Raw genomic sequence first — 21,171 nt, forward strand, 5'->3', positions numbered from 1 at the left:
CCGATACGCTTTCGGGTCTTTGAAATACCCTCTCTTGAGCAAGTCTACGCCAAGGATGCACGGAGCGTCTGGGCCACTCACAATGGAGCGCTTCCGCCATTTATTCCCAGTTCGGCTCACTTTGGCCGAAGTACAGTCAGTTCTTGAGACCTGTCACACCAGAATCAGCAACAGATTTTGTCCCTTTATGAGTCAATGGCAATAGGGTACACTGTGCACCGCTGTCCACCATGTCTTTATGCTTTTGTGGCTCTAATACACGAGGACATCGAATCCACACAGCCCAATAAACTCGGTTATCCCTCTCCCCCTCCTGGCTGGAGGCAGGGCACCTCTAATGTTGAGGACAACATCTACAGTTAGCAGATGAGTTCCGACCCGGACCAGAGAACTGCTCCCTGGGCACTGGAGCAGCCACCCTCCTGGAAGAATTCTTTCTTCTATCTGTTTTACCTTGCAACTAGTGCCTGTAGGGCCAAGGTAGGTCCTTCATCCCACTTACTCAGGTCCTCTCCATAGGCACCGAGGTAAAACCACAAGGTGTCTCGTAGTGTCTTCTTTTTCTTCCAAGTCGGTCTCGTAGGAGGGCATCTTCTCCTAATGGCTGCGACATGGGTCCATGCAGGGGAAAAGCGGGATGTTTCTTCCATCCTAGACAGTTTCTCAAACAGTGTCTCCTTTTTCTCAATCATCTTCTCAGTTTTACCAGCTTCCCCGCTGCTGAGCTGGCCGGGGGCGGCGGCCAGGGAGTGGGGCTGCCGAGGGCAGCAGGGCAGTGCGCGCTGCGGGGCTGAGCGGCACGCGCTCCCTGCCTGGCTGCGGCCCGAGGGCCCTGGGCCAGGCGCCCCAGGAAGGACGGGTTTGGGGGTGGATGGAGAGGGCCAGAGGGGCTGGAGACCGTCCAGCAGCAGCCTCAGCAGCATCCTCAGCAGGTCGGCCAGGAGGCTGGGCTCACAGGACAGCGTGTTCCACGTGGCCCTGGCAGTGCTGCAGAGCCAGAGCACACTGTCAGCAGGGCCACCTCGGCCACCACCCCTTCTGCCTGGGCAGGCCCCGGAGGTCCTGAGCTGCCCCTGAGGCTGACGGGCCACGTACTTGTCACAGGGCCGGGAAACCCTCAGCAGGCCAGTGACCACTTCATAACTGTCGATGTCGGCCAGCCAGGGAAGGGTGAACGTCAGGATGTCCTGGAGCAGCATCCTGCTGACGCAGACCAGGTGCCTATCGATGACCTCCACGAGGTCGTTGACCTACTGGAGACAGCGGGCTGGAGCACAGCTACGGCCCCTGCTGACACCAAGAGCTGCTGCCCTCCTGCTGCCCTTTGCTGGCCTCAAGGGATGCCCGTCAGGTGCTGCAAGCCCTGGCCTCGGGGCGGGGGGAACGGCCCCCGCAGGGCACGCGCACAGGGCAACCCGGCTGCACACTGCCTACCCCGTATAGCTCTGAGCACGAACCTCTCAAGACCAGCTCCAGCACCCTGCCAACCAGCAGGGTGTCAGAGACCCTTGGGTCTGCCATGTTTTTCAAGATGGCAAGGACAAAGTCGTTCATCTCAGACGGGAAGAAGGGGCTCCCAAGTAGCTGAGGGAGAGAGGGAGGGAAAAAGCGTCACACCGAGCGCCCTGGCTGCAGGGACCGTGAGCTCTGCCGGCAACCAGAGCTCGCCGGTGGCCAGAATGGCCAGAGCTGCTGTGCTGACGCTGGGCTAAAGCCTTGGACTACTCCCTGCAGAGAGGTGGTGGCTCCCCGCAGCCTGATGGGCGGGAGGCCGTGCCATCCCCCGCCGCGGCTGATGGGCTGGTTCATCCCAAGCCTCCCGCCAGCCCCACGGCCAAGTAGCTGAGGGAGAGAGGGAGGGAAAAGGTGTCGCACTGAGTGCTCTGGCATGGGTAGCGCTGGCTCTGCCCCATCGAGAAGAGATACCATTTGCCTCGCCCTAAAAGAACGGCCCCATTCTCTCTGTCCCCGAAACAGCCTTCTTCGCCTTTGTTATTCAGGAGAGAACTGAAACTTTCTCTTAGAAATGTAGGTCTTTCTTCAGGAAAGATGCAATGTGTCCGGGAGGATTCCAAAGGACAACCATTTTACAGAAGTAAGATGTTCCACCCGTCGTCTTTTCATTTTTTGCTTCTTCCTGTTCTGCTCGTGGCTTTAGGCCGACACGCCTGTACGCAGGGAGGTCAAAGGCCTGGCAGGGGAATGGCCGCCCGCAGCCAAGGCAGACCGTCAGCCCCCGCCCGGACCTAACAGCGCAACCCCCGTCTTTCTGCTCGGGGCCGGCGCCGGGCGGTGCCGTGAGCGGAGCGGGCGGGGCCGGGCCTGGCGGCGGGAAGGGCCTCCCCTCAGGGAACGGCGGGCCCGCGGAGCGTTCTGGGAGCCGTAGTTTCCCCGGGGCCGTAGGCCGGGCGCCATCTTGTGCGCGGCGGCAGGCCCGGCGGCGCGGCTCCCACGCCAGCCCCCACCGGCGGTAGGGAGCGGCAGCATTCCCGGGGGGAGCGGGCGCTGTTCCCCGTCACCTGTCGGGACCGGGTGCCTGGGCAGCGGAGACCCTCCCGCCATGGCGACGCCCGCACGCCCAGCTCCTCCTCGACCTTCCTCCCGTCATGCACCGCGCGTCTCCGCCTGTTCCGGCCCAGCGCCGCGCGGTGATTGGCCTCTCGGGCGTCCTACCCGGAAGCGGGCGCCGCGGCAAGAGATTTGAACGGCAGCGGCCGCCCCGGGAGGCGGCTGCCGAGCCGGTGAGTGTAGCCTCCGGGCCCCGCTGCCCCGCAGCCCGTTAGCGGCTCCCGGCGGGTCTGCTGGCGGCAGGACTCTGGGGGGGCTGGGCGCCTTTCGCCGGGCCGCGCGGGCGGGCCCGCGAAAGGAGGCGGCCGCGGCGGCGTCTCCTTGGGTCTCGTTCGTTGCCCCGCGGAGGATACCGCCGGGTCGGGCGTGCTTGCCTCTTCGGCAGCGCAGTCGCCCGCTCTCGCTGGCAAGCGTTAGCCAGGAGCCCCCGTCAGACGGTAGCCGCCTGTGCCCGGGGCCTGCGGGCGCTCGGGCTGCCCCGTCTGGTGAATTTCCCGCTGGGGGTGTAGCGCTTGGTCATCAGCGCAGGTCGCCCCCCGCCCCGGCCCGCGCTGGGCTGCAGTAAATGCGTTTTCCGTTCCAGAGTCTGCTCAGCGTGGAGAAGCCCAAAGGCCGGCTGCAGTTTCTCCTCGCAGGGGCTGAGAAGAATTGCCAGGTCCCCGTTGCTCTCAGAATGGCTTTAGGTGATTATGAGGAAATTCTCAAGTGCTACGAATCACATGAAAGGAGTGGGACAGGTAGGCCTGATCCGTGGGCACAACCCGATGCGCGCGCCCTGTCTGACCGCTCTCGTGCTTCCCTAAGCACACGTTAACTGTTGCTGTCGAATGCACGGGGCACGTTTCTGTTGTGTGTTTTGCGTGGCAGAGCTCTGGCAGTGTCACTGGAGGTGGGTGTCAGTGGTCGCTTCTTGCTCTAGTGAAGACGCTGCCCGCTGTGCGCGTGACACATTCGCTGCCCCTGTGAGATTACAGGCAAGAAAACACGTCCTCACGCTGAGCTTTCAAGGTCTCTTTTTCCGGTTCTAGGTGGGTTTGCTGATTATTTCGATGTTCTTCGGTGGCTCGACTCATGGGTGTGTGGGCACCTACGTGATGTACTTTCACCACTAGTTTCCCCAGCGGGTCAGCAATATCTTGCCATACTTGAGCAGCCCAGAGGGGTTTACCTCTGGGTTTGCCTGTGCTGCCAGTTGCTCTGCTTCCAGTGCCTCTGGCCTTCTTGTGGGGCTGCCACCACTGGTGGGGCCACTCTCCACCCCTCCCGGCGCCCCGAGCGTGCCTGGGGGAGGAACTGCCGCTCTGCTCAGCAGCAGAAGGCCCCACTGGGCCTTCCGTGGGGCCCTGCGAGGCCCGGGAGAGGCCCTGGGGCTCTTGGTGGGGACCGCTTGGCCCAGCTCATGCTCCTGAGAGGGCCGGAGAAGGCCTGGGGTTGCCTGGAGGGCAGCAGGGCCCTGCCCGTGCCCCAGACAAGCCCGGCTGCTGCGTCCGGGTATGGAATTGGCCATGTCCACCAGCTATCCCCAGGGTGTTCAGCCTCCTGAGCTGGGAGATAAGGATGGAGAGCAGAACAACCCACCCATAACCCAGGAGGAAGTAGCCCATGACCTGCTTCTGCACCCAGACGCACATAAGTCTATGGGGCTGGATGGGATTCACCCAAGAGTACTCAGGGAGCTGGCGGGAGAGCTCACCAAGCCTCTCTCCATCATTTATCAACAATCCTGGTCAACAGGGCAGGTACCAGATGCCTGGAGGGTGGCTAATGTGACGCCCATCTACAAGAAGGGTCGGAAGGAGGATCCGGGGAACTACAGGCCTGTCAGCCTGACCTCGGTACCAGGAAAGATCATGGAGAGGATCATCTCGAGTGAGCTCTCACGGCAAGCGCAGGGCAGCCAAGGGATCGGGGCCAGCCAGCATGGCTTTAGGAAAGGGAGGTGCTGCTTAACCAACCTGATCTCTTTCTATGACCATGTCACCCGCCTTCTGGATGCGGGGAAGGCTGTGGACGTTGTCTATCTGGACTTTGGCAAGGCCTTTGACACCGTCCCCCACAGCATTCTCCTGGAGAAGCTGGCGATCCATGGCATAGACGAGTGTACTCTTTGCTGGGTTAAAAACTGTCTGGCTGGCCGTGCCCAGAGAGTTGGGATTAATGGGGTGAAATCCTCTTGGCGGCCGGTCACCAGTGGTGTCCCTCAGGGCTCAGTTCTGGGGCCGGTTTTAATGTCTTTGTCAATGATGTGGATGAGGGGATTGAGTGCACCCTCAGTAAGTTTGCAGATGACACCAGACTGGGTGGGGGTGTTGATCTGCTTGAGGGTAGGAAGGCTCTCCAGAGGGACCTGGACAGGCTGGATCGATGGGCCAAGGCCAACTGTATGAGGTTTAATAAGGCCAAGTGCCGGGTCCTGCATTTCGGTCACAACAACCCACAGCAACGCTACAGGCTTGGGGCAGAGTGGCTGGAAAGCTGCCCGGCAGAAAAGGACCTGGGGGTGCTGGTGGACGGCCAGCTTAACATGAGCCAGCAGTGTGCCCAGGTGGCCAAGAGGGCCAACAGCATTCTGGCTTCTATCAGGAATAGCGTGGCCAGCAGGAGCAGGGAAGTGATGGTGCCTCTGTACTGGGCACTGGTGAGGCCCCACCTCGAGTGCTGTGTTCAGTTCTGGGCCCCTCTGTACAAGAGGGACATTGAGGTGCTGGAGCGTGTCCAGAGGAGAGCGACCAGGCTGGTGAGGGGTCTGGAGACCAGGGCATATGAGGAGAGGCTGCGGGAGCTGGGCATGTTTAGCTTGGAGAAGAGGAGGCTGAGGGGAGACCTCATTGCCCTCTACAACTCCCTGAAAGGAGGGTGCAGAGAGGTGGGGGTTGGCCTCTTCTCCCAGGGGAATAATGACAGGACCAGAGGAAATGGCCTGAACTTGCGGCAGGGGAGGTTTAGGTTAGATATTAGGAAGAATGACTTTACTGCAAGAGTGGTCAGGCACTGGAACAGCCTGCCCAGGGTGGTGGTTGAGTCACCATCCCTAGAGGTGTTTAAGAAATGTCTAGATGTGGCACTTCAGGGCATGCGCTAGTGTGGAGATTGTAGGGCTTTTTTTCGTGTGTGTATGGTTGGACTCGATGATCTTAGAGGTCCCTTCCAACCATGAAGATTCTATGATTATAATCCCCCTTGACGCAGCACTGGTGTGGCCACATCTGGCCTAGTGTGTCTGTGTGTGGGGCTCTCTGTTCTGAAGGAAGGAGGAGGAACTGGAGAAGCTCCAAAGGACACTGGCCAGGATGGGGCTTGGGGCCTGTGTGGAGAAGCTGAGGGAGCTGGGCTTCTGTACCTTTTGAAGTGGAGGCCCAGGGCTCTCTAGCAGTAGCCTGCACCTGCTTGAAGGGTGGCTTCAGAGATCATGGAGCTTTTCTTGGTAGTGGGAAGAGAAGGAAACCTCAACAAAGCGCAGCTTGGAAGGGTCGGACTGCATGTGAGGAAAAAGAAATCTCAGTCAAATGGTTGCACTGTGGTGCAAGAGGTCACCCAGAGGGAGTCTGTATTAGCCCGTGGCTTTGTGTTTCAAGGAACAGCCGGTGAGAGTGGAGAGACATCAGCACAGGTATAGAAATGCCGGGGTGAGAGCGATGTGGGAAAGCACGATGGGTGTCTGCGGCCTGCAAGGAAAGAGGCGCAGGCATGGGGCAGTGATGGACAGCCTGCAGTGGAGGTGGCCCAGGGCTCTGGCAAGGCTACAAAGCCCAACAGCACCAAGGTCTTTGTCCCCTTGGCTATGGCAGTTTTGTTTTACTTTACTTTTCAGTCTAGAGAAGAGGTGATAGAAATCTTCTGCAACTGATATTGATCCAGAGGGTCTCCTCAGGAGGTCTGGCTGGCTAGGAAAAGCAGTCCCTTGAGGTCTGACACTGTATGGACAACGCTACTCCTCACCGCCCCCACCCCAACCCCACCATCTCTGTCATTGCCCAGTTGGGATTTACATCGGTGTCCTTCCATCAAACTTCTCCACTGGTCTCTGCAGCTGGATGTTACAGCTCCATTGCACCAGCTCCCACCTGAGCTCCTTAGAGACCTGGCTGCGCCCAGGCACAGAAGGGTTTCTCCTCTTTGCAAGCAAAGAAAAGTAAAGCCTGATCATGTCGGATCATGTTTGATAAACAATAAAACACCCTCTGCGGCCATATGCTAAGTCCATGCTGCCTCTAATGAGGTTGCTTTTCTGCAAGGGGTAATCTTATGAGACATGCTTTAGATAGGTAGGTACAGAAAGGTTGATATAAACACAGTTAAAGAGTTGGCTACAGGAGATAATTAGACTACTGAAAGACGGGGAAACTTTTAACCATGTGAAGCTCAAAGCAGCAGCTGGATGGGTGACGGGAACCTGAATGAAGAAAGAGTAAGGGAAGGAGAAAACGGGAGTATAATAGAAAAGGCCCCTGTCTAGACAGTCTGCACCTGGAAAGATGACTTTAGAAATGGTCATTGTATTTGGACAGGTGAAAATGTATGAAAGATTAGAGAAATTATGTACGTAGGATTACAGGCAAAATAGTGGTAATGAAGTTACAGGGGAAGATTGACATTTCTTTGGAATATCCCTTTTGAAAAGTCATTGGGTTAGCAGAGGTCTCTTGTGAGAGAGGACAAGCAAGTGTTGCACCCAGCTTTGAACGAGGCCAAAAATGCAACTCAGGGAACAACTCACTGGCTGTACAAGCTCACATTGGTGAGGAGCGTGCCACCAGTTAGAGTCCTCTTGGGTGATATTTCTGGGCACCAAAAAGAAAAAATTGTCTTCAAATGCAGTCAGCATGGACTTACTGAGGGTACGTACTGGGACATACTGGGGCATTGTGGGGCAGCACAGGGATGCTGGCTCCTGGGCCCTGTTCAGTTTAGCACCTGTGTCCGTGACCCAGAGAAGGCAACTCTCAGCATGTTTAACAAGAACAACCGCTGCATTCTACACCTGGGATGAAATAATGGTGGCCATAAGTATAGGCTGGAAGAGGAGTGGCTGGAAAGCAGCCCCACAGAAAGGGATCTGGGGGCGCTGGTTGGCAGCTGGGTTAATGTGAGTCAGGAGAGTGCCCTGGCAGCCAAGAGGGCAACCTGCATTCTGGGGTGCATAGAATCATAGCATTGCCTAAGTTGGAAGAGACCTTTCAGATCATCGAGTCCAACCACCAACCTAACTCTGACAAAAACCATCACTAAAGCATATCTCTAAGCACTGCGTCTACCCGTCTTTGAAATACCTCCAGGGATGGTTGCACTTCCCTGGGCAGCCTCGTCCAATGCTTAATAACCCTTTCAGAGTAAACTTTTTTCCTAATATCCAGTCTAAACCTCCCCTGGTGCAACTCGAGGCTGTTTCCTCTTTTCCTATTGCCTGTTACTTGGGAGAAGAGACCCACCCCCACCTCTCTACATCTCCTTTCAGGTGGCTGTAGAGAGCGATAAGGTCTCCCTCAGCCTCCTTTTCTCCAGACTAAACAATCCCAGATCCCTCAGACACTCCTCATAAGACTTGTTTGTCTCGGAGTTTCCTCTGCCCTCTCTGGCATCCCTACCCACCACCAATCACTGCCTAACCACTAACTGAAATGTTAAGAAGCTCTCAGGGGATGACCATGTTTCTCCATTTACCACTCAGGCGTCCTAAAGACACCAGTTGAGGAAGCTTATCTCGGGAAGAGGAGGACCTCCTAGAGGCACCTCTCTGCTCTTTGAGGTCTAAGTGCTTGTCAAAGGCCCCAGGAGGAGTTCATCTGGTGCCCACATTTATATTGCAGATGGTTGGTCTGCAATGGACAGGGAAGGAGACAGAGATGCGACCAGGAATGACATGGAAGGGGAGATTCAGTGCATTGGGGATGGCTGGGGTGGAGATAATCCCCGTGGATAAAGCCTTGAGCAATGTGATGGCTGAGTAGAGACCTGCTGGTCAAACTAAAGGGCAAGAAGGAAATGCACAGGCAGTGGAAGCAGGGAGAGGTATCCTGGGAAGAGCATGGGGATGTTGCCCAGGTGTGTAGGGATGGGGTCAGGAAGGCCAAGGTGCAGCTCAAGATGAACTTGGCAAGGGAGGCAAAAAATAGTAAGAAGGGCTTCTATAGATACGTCAGCCAGAAAAAGAAGCTCAAAGAAAGCGTACCCCTCCTGATGAGCAAGACTGGCAAACTGGTAAGAATGGACGAGGAGAAGGCTGAGGTACTCAACAACAGTTTTGCCTCAATCTTCCCTGGCAACCTCGCTTCCCACACCTTTTGAGTGGATTAACTTCAAGGCAGGGACTGGAGGAAAAAAGTCCCCCCCACTGTGGCAAAAGATGAGGTTTGTGACCACCTGAGGAACCTGAGCATGCAGAAGTCCATGGGGGCTGACAAGATGCCTCCCAGAGTCCTGAGGGAACTGGCTGGTGGAGTTGCCAAGCCGCTCTCCATGATATTTGAAAAGCCATGGCAGTCAGGTGAAGTCCCCAGTGACTGGAAAAAGGCAAACATTGCACCAGAGTCCACCAGAGCTTCACACTCCCATGGGGTTGATGTGCCAGGCGTTGACCCCAGACAGACTCGCTCCCGCCTCCATCCCCGGGGAAGATCCATCTCCAGCCAGCCGAGGGGAGAGCTGGGGTCGTGGCTCAGGCTCCAGCGCCATCCGAGTGTGCACGATGAGCACCGAACCAAGTGTTCCCACCAAAGAAGAAGCGGTACATGCACTTTCCCTCCCCTTTCCCTCTGTAAAACGGCGGGACGCCTCACTGCGGGTCAGAGCCTGAGGAGAGCAACCCTGATAAAAATTTATTTGGAAAATAAATGTGGTAAAACTCCCCCTGCCTCCCAGAAGGGACTGTAGGAAAAAGAGAGAAAGGTACAGACGTGCTCTTGGCCCCACGGGAGGTTCCCTCTGGGTGCTGCCCTCAACGGTGGTCCACTCGTTTGGGGATTGGCAAGACCTTTCCTTGACGGGACACTTCTTCGCGCTCAACGGGAGTCACCTCCAGATCTGTGCCCTGCGCCCCTTTTTGTTGGGTTTGTTAAAAGCCGGTTTGTGTTGGCACTTTGGGGCGCTCGGAAGCGTCGGTGGGGTTTTGTCTGGGACACGAACTGTCGAAGCCACAGGCCTTGCGCTCCCCCTGAGGAGGCGGCGGGGGGACAGCGCAGGTAGGATCAGCCACCCTTCAGAGCGACCTTGAGGAGGCTCTTGTCCAGCCCTTGGTCAAACCGGCCAACTGCTGACATTTACCTTTTTCAATGCGCAGCTCACGATCGCAACCACCCGAGCGCGTCGTCGTCCCCACCACTGAGCCAGCAGAGGGGACTTCCCCGAACACCACCGTGAATGTCAAGGGGCATCCAGTGCCGCCCGCTGGTTTGTGTTTCTCTCATCAGCCGCTCCTAATCCCATATTCCTCAATGGTGGCAGCACCTACGATTCGTCGATTCTTTTCAAAACAGGCCCGGAACGCAAAAAACACCCCAGCGTGTTTAAATGCGGTGCATGATTCCGCGCCGGGTGACTTGTCTGTCCAACAGATAACGCAGAAAGCAGAAGCTGTCAAAATGAGAATCTGCCAGGTGGCTGCCTGCTCTTTGGGCATTTCCAAAGCAAATATTCCAGTCAGGCGCCTTCAATCTTTTTGCGACCGAGCCACAAGAGATCCCTTATTTAGAGTTAGTGTCTCGTGAAGACACGACCTTATCCCTAACCCTCGGAAATGCCATCTAATGTCAACGAGGGCCCTGAGCCGTTGACGGTTCTCGTGTCTGACTTCTCAGCGCACCCTCGTTTCCCTCTTCTCGGGCAGATGACCCCAGACAGGGTTTCTTCCGAGCCGGGACAGGAGCCTGTCCCGTCATGGGGACGCGACCAGCGACACCTCAGTTTCGCTGAAACTCGGGCAAACCTCCCAGCTGACTTCCAAAGCCCCGTCCAGATTTTTCCCACCGGCCTTTGACTCCCACCCCGCGTCTCCTACAAACACAAACCACCCCCCCGACCCCAGGGGCCACGGACTCCAATCGAGCGCTGTTTTACTTTCAGCCGTGGGCCGCTGGGTGGGTTAGGGGGCGAACGGCCCTTGGGCAGCGCAGCGCGGTGGCTGGAATTCCTGTGGCAGGGAACAGAGGACGAGCTTACAGAGGAACGCGCCGGCCTTACGGAGCACCCGCGGGTTTGCCGGGATAACGCCGACGTCCCGGGAACTCAGCGCAGGTGGCGAGTCCAAGGCGTTCGGTGCCGCCGTTGCTCGGCGCGGCCGGTGGAGTTGCTGGTCGTTACGGGCGGTTCCTTCTGCCACCCAGAGAGACCCGTCGATCCGTGCTGCGCCTCCCGATGGAGACCTTGCCGGTCCCATGTCCTCCCAGCGGTGGCTCACGCCATCGAAGGGCTGGTCTCCTCGTTATGCAGAAGCCAATCAGTCGCTCTCTGTGCCGCTCTTTGTCTCCCCTGAGAGCTGTGTGCGTCTGCAGGGGGGAAAACCCGGGGTGCCTGAGCTCCTCGAGCCAAAAATGCCCACGTCCGCCCTGAAGCCGTCCCCGCTGGGAGAGGTCCTGGCCGTTCTCTCTGCCCTTCGGGGCACTTGCGCCCTTGAAGAGAGCAGCCGGGGCCGATTGCGGGAGCGTCACGACGGCAGAGAGCAGCTCCGTTGGCGCCGGCTTGCTGGAAAAGGTCTGGCTTGGCTTGTGCGGCTTCCCCCGGCGGCTCTCCCTGCTGGGAGCGGAGCCCCGCACCGCTTGCGACCAGCCCCACGCCATCCCTGCCCCACAGCGCCCCGAGGGGGCTGCCCAGGGCCCCCGGGGTGGCGGTGGTCGGGCTGGGGGTGAAGGAAACCAGGCTGGAGAGCCAGGCCCAGCGCGGGGCAGGCGGGGGAGAGGGAAGAGGACGCGGCGCCCCTGGGGAGGCAGCTCCATCACCCCGGCTGCTCGGACCCCCAGGCTCCCCCAAGGAGAGCAGCCCCCCCGGCTGTCCGGCTGCTCCCCCGGCACCGCCCTGTCCCCGGCGGAGGGATGAGCTTCACTCGTAAGAGAGCAGCAGTGAAATAGTGATGAACAGCAAACACCATTTACCAAAGCCAGCAGTGAAGGTGACAGTGTTTTACGGGATTCGATGGCAAGGGGCACCCGGTTATTTACCGCACGGGGGCCAGGGCCAGGCGAGCCGCGAGGGAGACCCTCCCGTTGGGTCCTGGGGCTGGGAAGGACCCCCCGGCTTTCCGAATTCCTTCTCCGAGAGGAGTCAAGGTGCAGCTGGATCCAATCCGAGCCCCAGGCTTGGCCAAGGGTTCACGTCTAAGGGATTATAGCCGCGCCATCAACCCTTACGTCACTTAGCCAAGACTTCAGGGGTCAGCACGCCGCCGAGAGCCTCTTGCGGCGAGGAACCTGCTGGCCCGGAGGAGCAGAACCTCAAGCGAGCGTCCCCGCTCCAGGGGAGATCCTGGGGCGCAGGCGCCGCCGCGCAGGAGAGCCCCGAGGGCTCCTGGGCTGTGCGCTCTTCACAGGGTAGGAGAAGTGACCCACAGCCATATTCGCAAGGGCCCAAAACCCCTCGGTCCCCGCCCCAGACAGCGCTCGGCTGCGGGCAGCCCCCCCCCAAGGCCGGGGTGCGCCTTAGGACACCTCCCGCTGACGGTCGTGGCTGGGGCAGGAGCCAGGGGGAAAGGGAGATCCCCCGCCTCTGGGCGCCGGCCTGTCCCCGGGGAAGGAGGGACCGCGGCGCTGGGGCGCCCCAGGACCCGCTGCTCCCCGCTCCCCCCAGCACCGCCCTCCTGAGGGGGCTCTGCCCGCTGGCGGGGCTGGAGGGCGCCCCGGCTGCCGTCGCCCCCGCCGTTCTGCCCCCGAGCGGGCTCTGGGGAAGCCCCGGGGGGGCTGGAGGGCCCTGTGTGCCGCGGGGCGCGGGCAGGTGTCAGAGGTGCTGCGGGACAGACGTCCCTCCTCTCGCCAGGGGGGCTCCGTGCCCGCCATCAGCGCCGAGGGGCTGCCCGGGGATGAGCCGAGGCTTCGTCGCGTCCCTCTGAACGGCCGCGTCCGGGGCCAGCAGAGGCCAAGGACACCGGAGGGGACGAGGGCCTTTGGCGAGCGGTGGCCGAGCCCCAGCGGGGAGCGGAGCCAGCGCCGCACCGGGGCCGGGGCGCTGGGACCCGCTCTCGGGGCCGGCTCTGCCCGGGGGACCCCGGGGATGAGGGGGGACGGGGTGTCCCCAGGCGGCGGGGGCCAGTCCCCTCTGCCGGGGGGGCCGTGGCTGGGAACGGCACCGGTTTGGGTCCCGCGGAGCCTGGGGAACGGGGGGGGCTGGAGCCAGGCACGGCCGCCCCCCAGCACGTCCCCCATGCCGAGCGCCCCCCTCCCCACGCCCAGCACCCACCAGTGTCCCCCAGTGCCCGAAGGCCCCGGTCTCCTGCCGGCCCCGTGGCCCCTGCCCCCGGCCGTCCTCCCCCCTCCCATGTTCCCTCCTCCCGGGGTCCCCGGCGCCGAAGAAGAGGGGTCGGTCCCAGCCCCCCCTTTACCCGAGGGGCTGGGGAGGAGGCAGAGGTATTTCTGCCCTGAGAGCCCTGGTTGGAGGGTGCTGTCGCCCCTGGGGGGCCCTGGAGGGAAAGGCTGGTCTGGGGGTGAGGGGTACGGGGAGATGGGGGTCTGGGGGTGAGGGACGTGGGGAGATGGGGGTCTGGGGGTGAGGGACACCGGGAGCTGGGGGTCTGGGGGTGAGGGACGTGGGGAGATGGGGGTCTGGGGGAGAGGGACGTGGGGAGATGGGGGTCTGGGGGTGAGGGACCCGGGGAGCTGGGGGGTTCTGGCTTTGGGGGCTGTTGGAGGCCGGTCTCATGATGGAGCAGTGGGTCATGGCTGTCGGGCGTCCAGCTGTCAGGAGGCTCCGGCCGCCCCCCGGTGCCGGGGCCCTTCCCTGCCCAGCTGCCCCATGCCCACGCTGGACCGGTGCCGGGACGGAGGTGACTCCGTGCCGGGGCTGGGCTGGTGGCCAGGGCCGGCGTCTCTGCCAAGGCCGGCTTTGCCCCGGGGGCTCTCGGGGCGGGGAGGGACGAGCAGGAGTCCCAGGGGGGATAAATCTGCCCCTTCGCCTTCCCCAGCTGCAGCCGGGACTCTCCGCACGGCAGAGGAAGATGAAGGTGGCGGTGCTCAGCCTGGCCCTGCTCTTCGCCGTCCTGCTCTGCACCCCGGAGGATGCCCAGGTGGGTCCCCAGGGCCGCGGGCCGGGGCCGGGCTGGGGGACGCTGGCTCCGCCGCAGCGGGGGACACAAAAGCCCTTGGCTTGGCCTCTCGTCTCGGCACCCCCACATCCGTCCCATCCCCCCCCGGCACCCCCGAGTCCCGTCCTTTTGGGCCCCGCTGCCATCTCCCCCTGGGGACGCGCTCCGTGTCCCACCTCTCCGTCGCTGACGAGGTCTTTCTTCCCCTCAGCCTTTCGCCTTCCCCCCTCTCCCCGGCAGCGGTGTCCCCGCAGCCCCTGCCCGACCCCACCGTCCCCCCACGCCGTCCCCTCGTTGTGCTCCTCCGCTCTCTGCCCCCCCCAGCCACCGCCTCGGAGCCCCCACGGCCCCTCCGCTTGGGCTCCTTCCCTCTCCCGTCCGTCCCATGCCCCCCCGGCCCTCCAGAGCCCCCGGCCCCGGCCCTCAGGGGTCCCGCCGACCGCCCCCGCGCCCCATCGCTGCGTCCCCACCACCCCCCGCCCTGTCCTCTCTGGGGCTCCCGAACTCCCCGCGGTTCCTTCGTCTCCATCCTCACCCCTGGTCCTCGCGTGAGGTGAAACCTTGGGGGGGGGGACGGTGCTGGGGGGCAGCAGAAGGCCTTTTCCTGGGAAGCCTTGGGGCCGGGGGGAGCCTGTGTCGTCCCCCCCGGCCCCGCCACGGTCCCCTCCAGCGCCCGCTGCGCTCTTTCTCCCCAGGCCTTCGAAGCGAGCGGAGGTTACTGCATCGGGGTAAGCGGCGGGTGGGCTGGGAGGGTGCCCAGTCTGCGGAACTGGGGGGGCCGCTCGGTCCCCCCGTTGCTCGCCGGGGCTGGGGACATCCCAGTGACCCGGGCGACCCCACGGTCTCTCCACAGGGGGGAGTCTGCTTCGGGCGAGTGAAGAGGGCTGCGGTAGGTACAGCCAGCTCTGCTGCCCCCAGACCCTCCCTCCCATGGCCACCGCGCTCCAGAGCATCCCAGTGCGCCCCAGTACCTGCACTGGGAGCCCACTCGACACTCCAGTGTCTGCACTGGGACCCCACTCCCCCCCCAGTATCTGCACTGGGAGCCCACCCCCTCCCACCAGTATCTCCACTGGGATCCCGCTCCCTCCCCAGTACCTGCACTGGGACCCCACTCGACACTCCAGTGTCTGCACTGGGACCCCACCCCCTCCCACCAGTATCTCCACTGGGACCCCACTCCCCCCAGTGCCTGCACTGGGAGCCTGCTCACCCCCAGCCCCCCCAGGGCTTTCCCAGCGCCTCCCTGACCCCCCCGTCTCCCCAGGCCCCCGGGGCTGAGAAGCTGCTGGAGCTGGTGCGCCAGAGACGCATGGCTGAGGCGGCTGAGGCCTAGGTGAGCGACGGCCCGGCCGCTCCAGCCCCACGGAGGGTCCTGGGCCCCAGGGGGTCCCCGAGCCCTCGGGGCCGGGACCGCCAGGGCCGCGGGAGCAGGACGCAGAGGGGACGGCGGCGACGCGTGTCCCCGGGCCAGCGGGACGCAGCTGCTGCCCTGCCGGTCCCCGCGCCCGGGGGGCGTTGCACGGACTGCCGGGGGCCCCGCCGCGGCCGGGCGGGGGGCTCTGGTGCCCCCCGGGATGCCCACGGGGGCCGGGCGGGGCTCGCGGAGGTTTCGGGGCGTCCCCGGGTAAGGCCACGCCGGGCGAGGGGCTGGGGGTGCCCCGGGGGGCTCAGGAGAGCCAGGTCCTGCCCTGGGTGCGTGGGGGGCTCTGGGTCCCTTCTCCGTCCCCAGGGCTCTGCGGGGAGATGGGGGGGACGCGGCCGCTCTCCTGGCCCGGCGCACGCCGGGGGGGTCTCACGCCGGGCTCTGTCTTCCAGGACTGGAACCGGCGGTGACGCCCTCGTCCCATCCCCCCCCAGCGGCACGAGGAGATGGTCATCCCTGGATGGCCCCCCGGGAGCCCCGGACCGTTGCCCTCTCGCCATCAATAAACTCCTTCAGCAAAGCTTCGCTCCGCATCTGCCTGCACGTGGCCCCCCCCTCTGTGGCCCCTCTCCCCGTGGTGTGGGGCAGGAGAGGAGCGTGGAGGGACGGCCCGGACCTCTGGGCACCTGCCCCACGGACTCAGCCCTCCGGGGGGTTCCCCGGCCATTTCGGAGCCCCACGCCGGGCCACCTGCCTTCCCGAACCGCTCCCCCCCAGCCCACCCCCTTCTCTGGGGCATCGCGGGTCGGGGAGGAGCCTCGGGAACGCGGAGAATCCCCCAGGGATTCGTGACCCAGCTCCGTCCCCGCCGGGGGGCTCCTCCGATGTCCGGGAGCGGGGTTTGGCGCCGGCTGCGGTCGGAACCGCCCCAAAAAGGTCGCTCCGAGGAGCCCCCGGGGGGGCTGGAAGTGGCCAACTGGGCCAGAGCGTCTCGGGAGAGGAGGGGGCCGGGGAGAGATGGGGGGCACAGGACGGAAATGCCGGCGCGGGCTCGTCACGGGCCCCCCTTGGGAGAGAGCTCCGTGGGAGCCGGGCTGGAACTTGCTCCTCGGCTCCGCGCGGTGCTGGCGCCTGAGCTCACAACCTCTCCCGGGAATTCCCCATCCCATTCCTCTCCCGGGAATTCCCCCCATTCCCAATTTGGGGGGAAATTCCCTCCTTTTTGGGGGGGGGGGGGGGCGGGGGGCAGGAAGGGCCGGCACTTGGTGGGTCTCTCCCGCTAGTCCCCGAGGCAGCTCTTCTCCCTGGGCTGTGGTGGCCCCGCGCCTGTCCCCGGCGCTGCCCATCGGCCACCTCTGGCTCGGGGATGGCACCTTGGAGCCAGCGTTCCCCAGGGAAAAGCCTCTTGGTGTCGACACGCCACGAGAGGACAAATGGCGTCTGGATTCCGGAGAGAGCCCCAACCATTGGAGGAGTCCCCAGAGACCCACGTCCCCCAAAACCCCATGTCCCCCAATACCCCGTATCCATGAAAATCGATGTCCCTAAAGCCCACGTCCCCAAAAACCAACGTCGCCAAAACCCCACGTCCCCCTCCTTCCCGTGGACCCTTTCCCATGCCCTCACCCACACCCTTCCCTCTCCTCCGTCTCCTTCGGAGACCATCATCCAGCCCCCGCCAACGGCGGGGAGGGGAGACACGCTCCTGCCTGGCCGGGAGCCGCTGCAGAAACAGCTTCTTCCGCCCCAGAGAACCACAGAATTGCACCGGAGGGTCCCTGGGGGGGACACGCGAGTGGTGCCGATGGGCACCGGCGTGACGGGGCTGGGAGCTGCCAACTGGGAAACTGGGAGAAACGGGAGAAACCGGAGAGCGGGCGAGTGGGGTCCCAGTGCGGAGAGTGGAGGGCACAAGGGGGGCGTGTGGGGCAGGGGGGGGACCTATGGGGCAGAGCAGATGTCCACGGGGTGGGTGACGTATGGGGCTGAAGGGGTCTCTATGGGGCGGGGGGAGGCCTGTGGGGCAGAGCAGATATCCATGGGGTGGGGCATGTACGGGGCGCAAGGGCTGTCACTCGCCCCCTCCGCGGCTCCCCGCCGCCACCCCCCACCATCCTACCGGCCGCGCGTAGGCTCACTCAGAAGCCCCGCGGAGGCGGCGGGTGTTGCCACTCGCCCACCGCCGCCCCTCGCAGCTGCATGCAATCATACGTCATCACGCCGCACTCATCTCATGACGTGCTGCCCCCCAAGCGGCACAAGTTAGGATGTACCGCACTGACGATACTCAAATTACCCCCCCCCGCCGAGGCGGGCACCCGCCACCACCCCCTACCCAACAGCGACCCCCCCCAACTCCCTCCCTCCGCATCCCCCCCCGCACTCCCCTGACGGCCCCCGCCGTGTCCCGCCATCCCCTTCCCTCAGCCCCCTCCCATCCCCCAAAAGCCCCTCCTTCCCGGCTCCCGCGCGCTCCCAGCCTGCCCCGCGGCTCTCATTTGCATGAGGGCGGGGCCACCGCCCCCTTTTTCCGCGCCAAAGCCGTGGCGCGCTGGCGCTTTCCCGCGCTAAACCCTTTAATTTCTCAACACGGAGGTGGAAGTTGCGGGGGGGTGAGGGGGCACGCGGGGGGGTGGGGTCAGCGCATATTGGGGACCCCCGGGGGGGTTCCGGGGGGTACGGACACCGACGCCCCCCCACCCCGGGGCTCAGAGGGCTCTTCTCCTGCACCCCAGAATGGAGACCAGCAGCAGCGCCTCGGTGACAGCGGGGGGGACGCTGCGGGGGGGGGAAATGGGGGGGGTCAGTCGGGTGTAAGGGGGGGGAACACCCCAAAAAAAGCCCCCCCGCCCCACCTGCAGAGGCCGAAGAGGAGCCAGAAGGAGCCGCCGTCCCAGTCCTCCAGCAGGGCCAGGGCCAGGCCCAGGGCAGCCGCCACGTGGGCCCCCAGTGCTGCCCCACGTCAGGGAAAATCACCCCAAAAATGGGGGGGGGCGGCCCCTCCTCCCCCGGGCACCCCCCCACAGGGCGGAATTGGGCGAAACCCGCCCCCCCCCGGGCCTGGCAGGGCCCCCCCGCGACCTTTGGAGGGGGGAGGAACCTCCCTGATGGCAGCCCGCCCGGTTTTGGGGTGTCTCGCCCCCCATTTCAGGGATCCCCCCTCATTTCGGACCCCCCCACACCTTTTGGGGTTCCCCCCCGGTTTTTGGCCCCCCTCCCATGTCGGGCCCTGTCCCCCCTTATGTTTCGCCCCCCCACACCCATATTTCGGGCCCCCCCATGTTTCAGGGTCACCCCCCCGTGTTTCGTGTGTGTCCCCCCCATTTCGGGGTCCCCCCCCCGTTTCAGGGCCTCCCCCACGGTTTGGGTTTGGGGTCCCCCATTTCAGGCCCCTCCCCCCCTCCAGTTTTAGCCCCCCCCCCCAGTTTTAGGGCCCCCCCATGTTTAGGGTGTCCCCCCCCGGGTTTTGGGCCCCCTCCAGGATACAGAAGAGGCTCTGCCCGGGCCGGAACATGGAGACCCCCGAGAAGAACCCGACGAACTCGACCCCCAGCAGCCCCAGGGCCCCCCCCCAGGGCCCCCCCCAGCCTGCGGGGACACAGGGGGGGTCGGAGGGGGGGGATGGACACGGGGACCCCCCCAGTGGGGACACGAGTGGGTCGGGGGGGCCGGCGCCCCACGGGGGCAGGAGGGGACGTGGGAGGGCACCGAGATGGTGGAGGGGGGGACACGGTGGGGGGGGGGGGAGGGGACACAGGGACACCCTGGGTGGGGGGACACGGGGGGGGCACAGGGGGTGGGGGGGGAGACACACAGAGACCCCCCCCCCAGTGGGGACACGAGTGGGTCCGGGGGGGTGGGCACCCCACGGGAGACAGGAGGGGACGTGGGGGGGCACACTGGGGGGGCACAGAGTCACTCTTGGGGGGAGGACAGGAGTCGGGGGGACACGGGGAGGTGTGGGGGGCACCGAGAAGCCGGGGGGGGGGGGAATGATGTGGGGGGGACACGTGGGGTGGGGCCTCACCACCGCTGGGCACGGGCGTATTCCTCCGCCGAAAAGTCGGGGGGCAGCGAGGCCCGGACGGGGGAGTCCTGGGGGGGGGGGACACGGGGGGACACATGGGTGTGCGGGGGGGGGGACATGGACACGGACATCATTCCCCCCCCCCCCCCCCCGGGACACCCCAGTGTGGGTGGCCTGTCCTCGGGGGGTGGGGAGTCGTGTGGACACGTGCCTGGACACGCGTGGAGCCGTGTGACGTCATGAGCACAGGCGTGATGACGCGTGTGCGGGCGTGCGGACACACGCGTCCCCGCCTCCGCCTCCCCCCCACCCCCCCGCCACGTGTTCCCGTGTCCCCCCGCCCCTCGCCGAGGCCACGCCCCTTCTCCCCACCCCCGCCCCTCGCCGTGGCCACGCCCCTCGCTTTGGCCACGCCCCCGGCGCCTTCTCCCCGCTCCCGCCCTTTGCCCCGGCCACGCCCCCTCCCCGCTGGCCCCGCCCCTCACCGTGTCCCCGACCAGCAGCACCAGCAGCACCAGATGCGCCGTCAGGGCCAGGAACCGGGCGGGGACCAGCAGCCCCCGGGGCGGCATCGGGGCTGGGGAGGGGGTCGGGGGGGGGAATTAAGGGGGGTTCGGGGGTTCGACCTCCCCTCCCCCACCCTCCAAACCCCTCCCCCCAACCTCCACCCTGCGCTCGACCCCCCCCAAACACACCCCCCGCCCCGGCACAGGATCCCCTAAACCCCTCCCCCGCCCCCAAACACCACCCCCAGCCCGTCCCCCACCCCCAAAACCCCTCCCCCGCCCCTCCCCCACCCCCCAAAACCCCACCCCCATCCCCCAAACACCAGCCCCTCCTCCACCCCAAACACCACCCCCAGCCCGTCCCCCACCCCCAAAACCCCTCCCCCACCCCAAACCCCTCCCCCCAACATGGAGCCCGGGCCCCCCCCCCGCGGTCCCGTCTCCCCCAGTCGCCACCACGGACCCCCCCTCCCCGCCCCCGGGACCCCCCCGGACCCTCCCCCGGATCCCCCCCATCCCGCGCCGCGCGCGCCGGGCCTCACGTTGCCGCGGCAACCGCTGACGCGCCGCCCACGCGCCCCGCGCGCAGCCGCGCCCCCGGGGCGCGCTTCTGGCCACGCCCCCTCCGGCGCTGACCACGCCCCCTCGGCCCTGGCCACCCAAAAAAGCCCCCCCACCCCCCCCCGACCCACCTGCAGAGGCCGCAGAGGAGCCAGAAGGAGCCGCCGTCCCAGTCCTCCAGCAGGGCCAGGGCCAGGCCCCGGCGCTGCCCCACGTCAGGTAAAATCACCCCAAAAACGGGGGGGGGGGGGGAGGCCGGACCCTGCCCCCCCCGCTCCCGGGCACCCCCCTCCAGGGCGGAACTGGGGGAACCCGAGGCCTTTGGAGGGGGGAGGAACCTCCCTGATGGCAGCCCGCCCGGTTTTGGGGTGTCTTGCCCCCATTTCGGACCCCCGCCACACGTTTTTGCCCCCCCCCCCGGCCATTTCGGGCCCTGTCCCCCTTCTATGTTTCACCTCCCCCATGTTTCGGGCCCCCCCATGTTTCAGGGTCACCCCCCATGTTTTGTCCTCCCCCCTCCCCCGATCTCGGGGTCCCCCCCCGTTTCAGGGCCTCCCCCGGTTTTGGGGTCCCCCCCATTTCAGGGGGTCCCCCCGCGGTTTGGGGTTTCCTATTTCAGGCCCCCCCCTCCAGTTTTAGGGCCCCCCCATTTTTAGGGTGTCCCCCCCCGGGTTTTGGGGTCCCTCTCCCCCCCCCGGTTCCAGGCCCCCCCAGGATACAGAAGAGGCTCTGCCCGGGCTGGAACATGGAGACCCCCGAGAAGAACCTGACGAACTCGACCCCCAGCAGCCCCAGGGCCCCCCCCAAAGCCCCCTTCAGCCTGCGGGGACACAGGGGGGGTCGGGGGGCAGGCACCGAGATACACAGCGGGGGGGGGGGGGGGGGGCAGGAGGAGACCCTTTCGGGGGGGACACACGGAGGG

The 21,171-nt window shown here is 64.6% G+C and overlaps 1 protein-coding gene across 2 annotated transcripts; it reads right to left on the minus strand.

Annotated features, from left to right (window-relative positions):
• Positions 1-9,271: 9,271 nt before the first annotated feature.
• On the minus strand, positions 9,272-20,308 carry LOC141734573 (transmembrane protein 107-like). 2 transcript variants are annotated; one of them, XM_074566463.1, is made up of 4 exons: positions 20,231-20,308; positions 19,668-19,759; positions 19,183-19,250; positions 9,272-11,295 (listed from the first exon to the last, which is right to left on the minus strand). In XM_074566463.1, the coding sequence occupies exons 2-4, from the start codon at positions 19,752-19,754 to the stop codon at positions 10,860-10,862; spliced, it is 591 nt and encodes a 196-aa protein (XP_074422564.1). In that variant the 5' UTR covers positions 19,755-19,759; positions 20,231-20,308; the 3' UTR covers positions 9,272-10,859. The 2 variants fall into 2 exon arrangements, with proteins under 2 accessions (XP_074422564.1, XP_074422565.1); XM_074566464.1 differs by lacking the exon at positions 9,272-11,295 and adding an exon at positions 17,686-17,933.
• Positions 20,309-21,171: the final 863 nt, after the last annotated feature.

This window comes from Larus michahellis, chromosome 24 (genome assembly GCF_964199755.1).
Source record: "Larus michahellis chromosome 24, bLarMic1.1, whole genome shotgun sequence".
Lineage (NCBI taxonomy): Eukaryota > Metazoa > Chordata > Aves > Charadriiformes > Laridae > Larus > Larus michahellis.

Coding starts and splice junctions, on each gene's coding strand:
- LOC141734573 (XM_074566463.1), bottom strand. CDS start 19,754: ATGCCGCCCCGGGGGCTGCTGGTCCCCGCCCGGTTCCTGGCCCTGACG. Junction 19,251..19,667: donor TGCTGCTGGTCGGGGACACG/GTGAGGGGCGGG, acceptor CCCCCCCCCCAG/GACTCCCCCGTCCGGGCCTC. Junction 11,296..19,182: donor TACGCCCGTGCCCAGCGGTG/GTGAGGCCCCAC, acceptor CTCCGCTCCCAG/CAGGGAGAGCCGCCGGGGGA.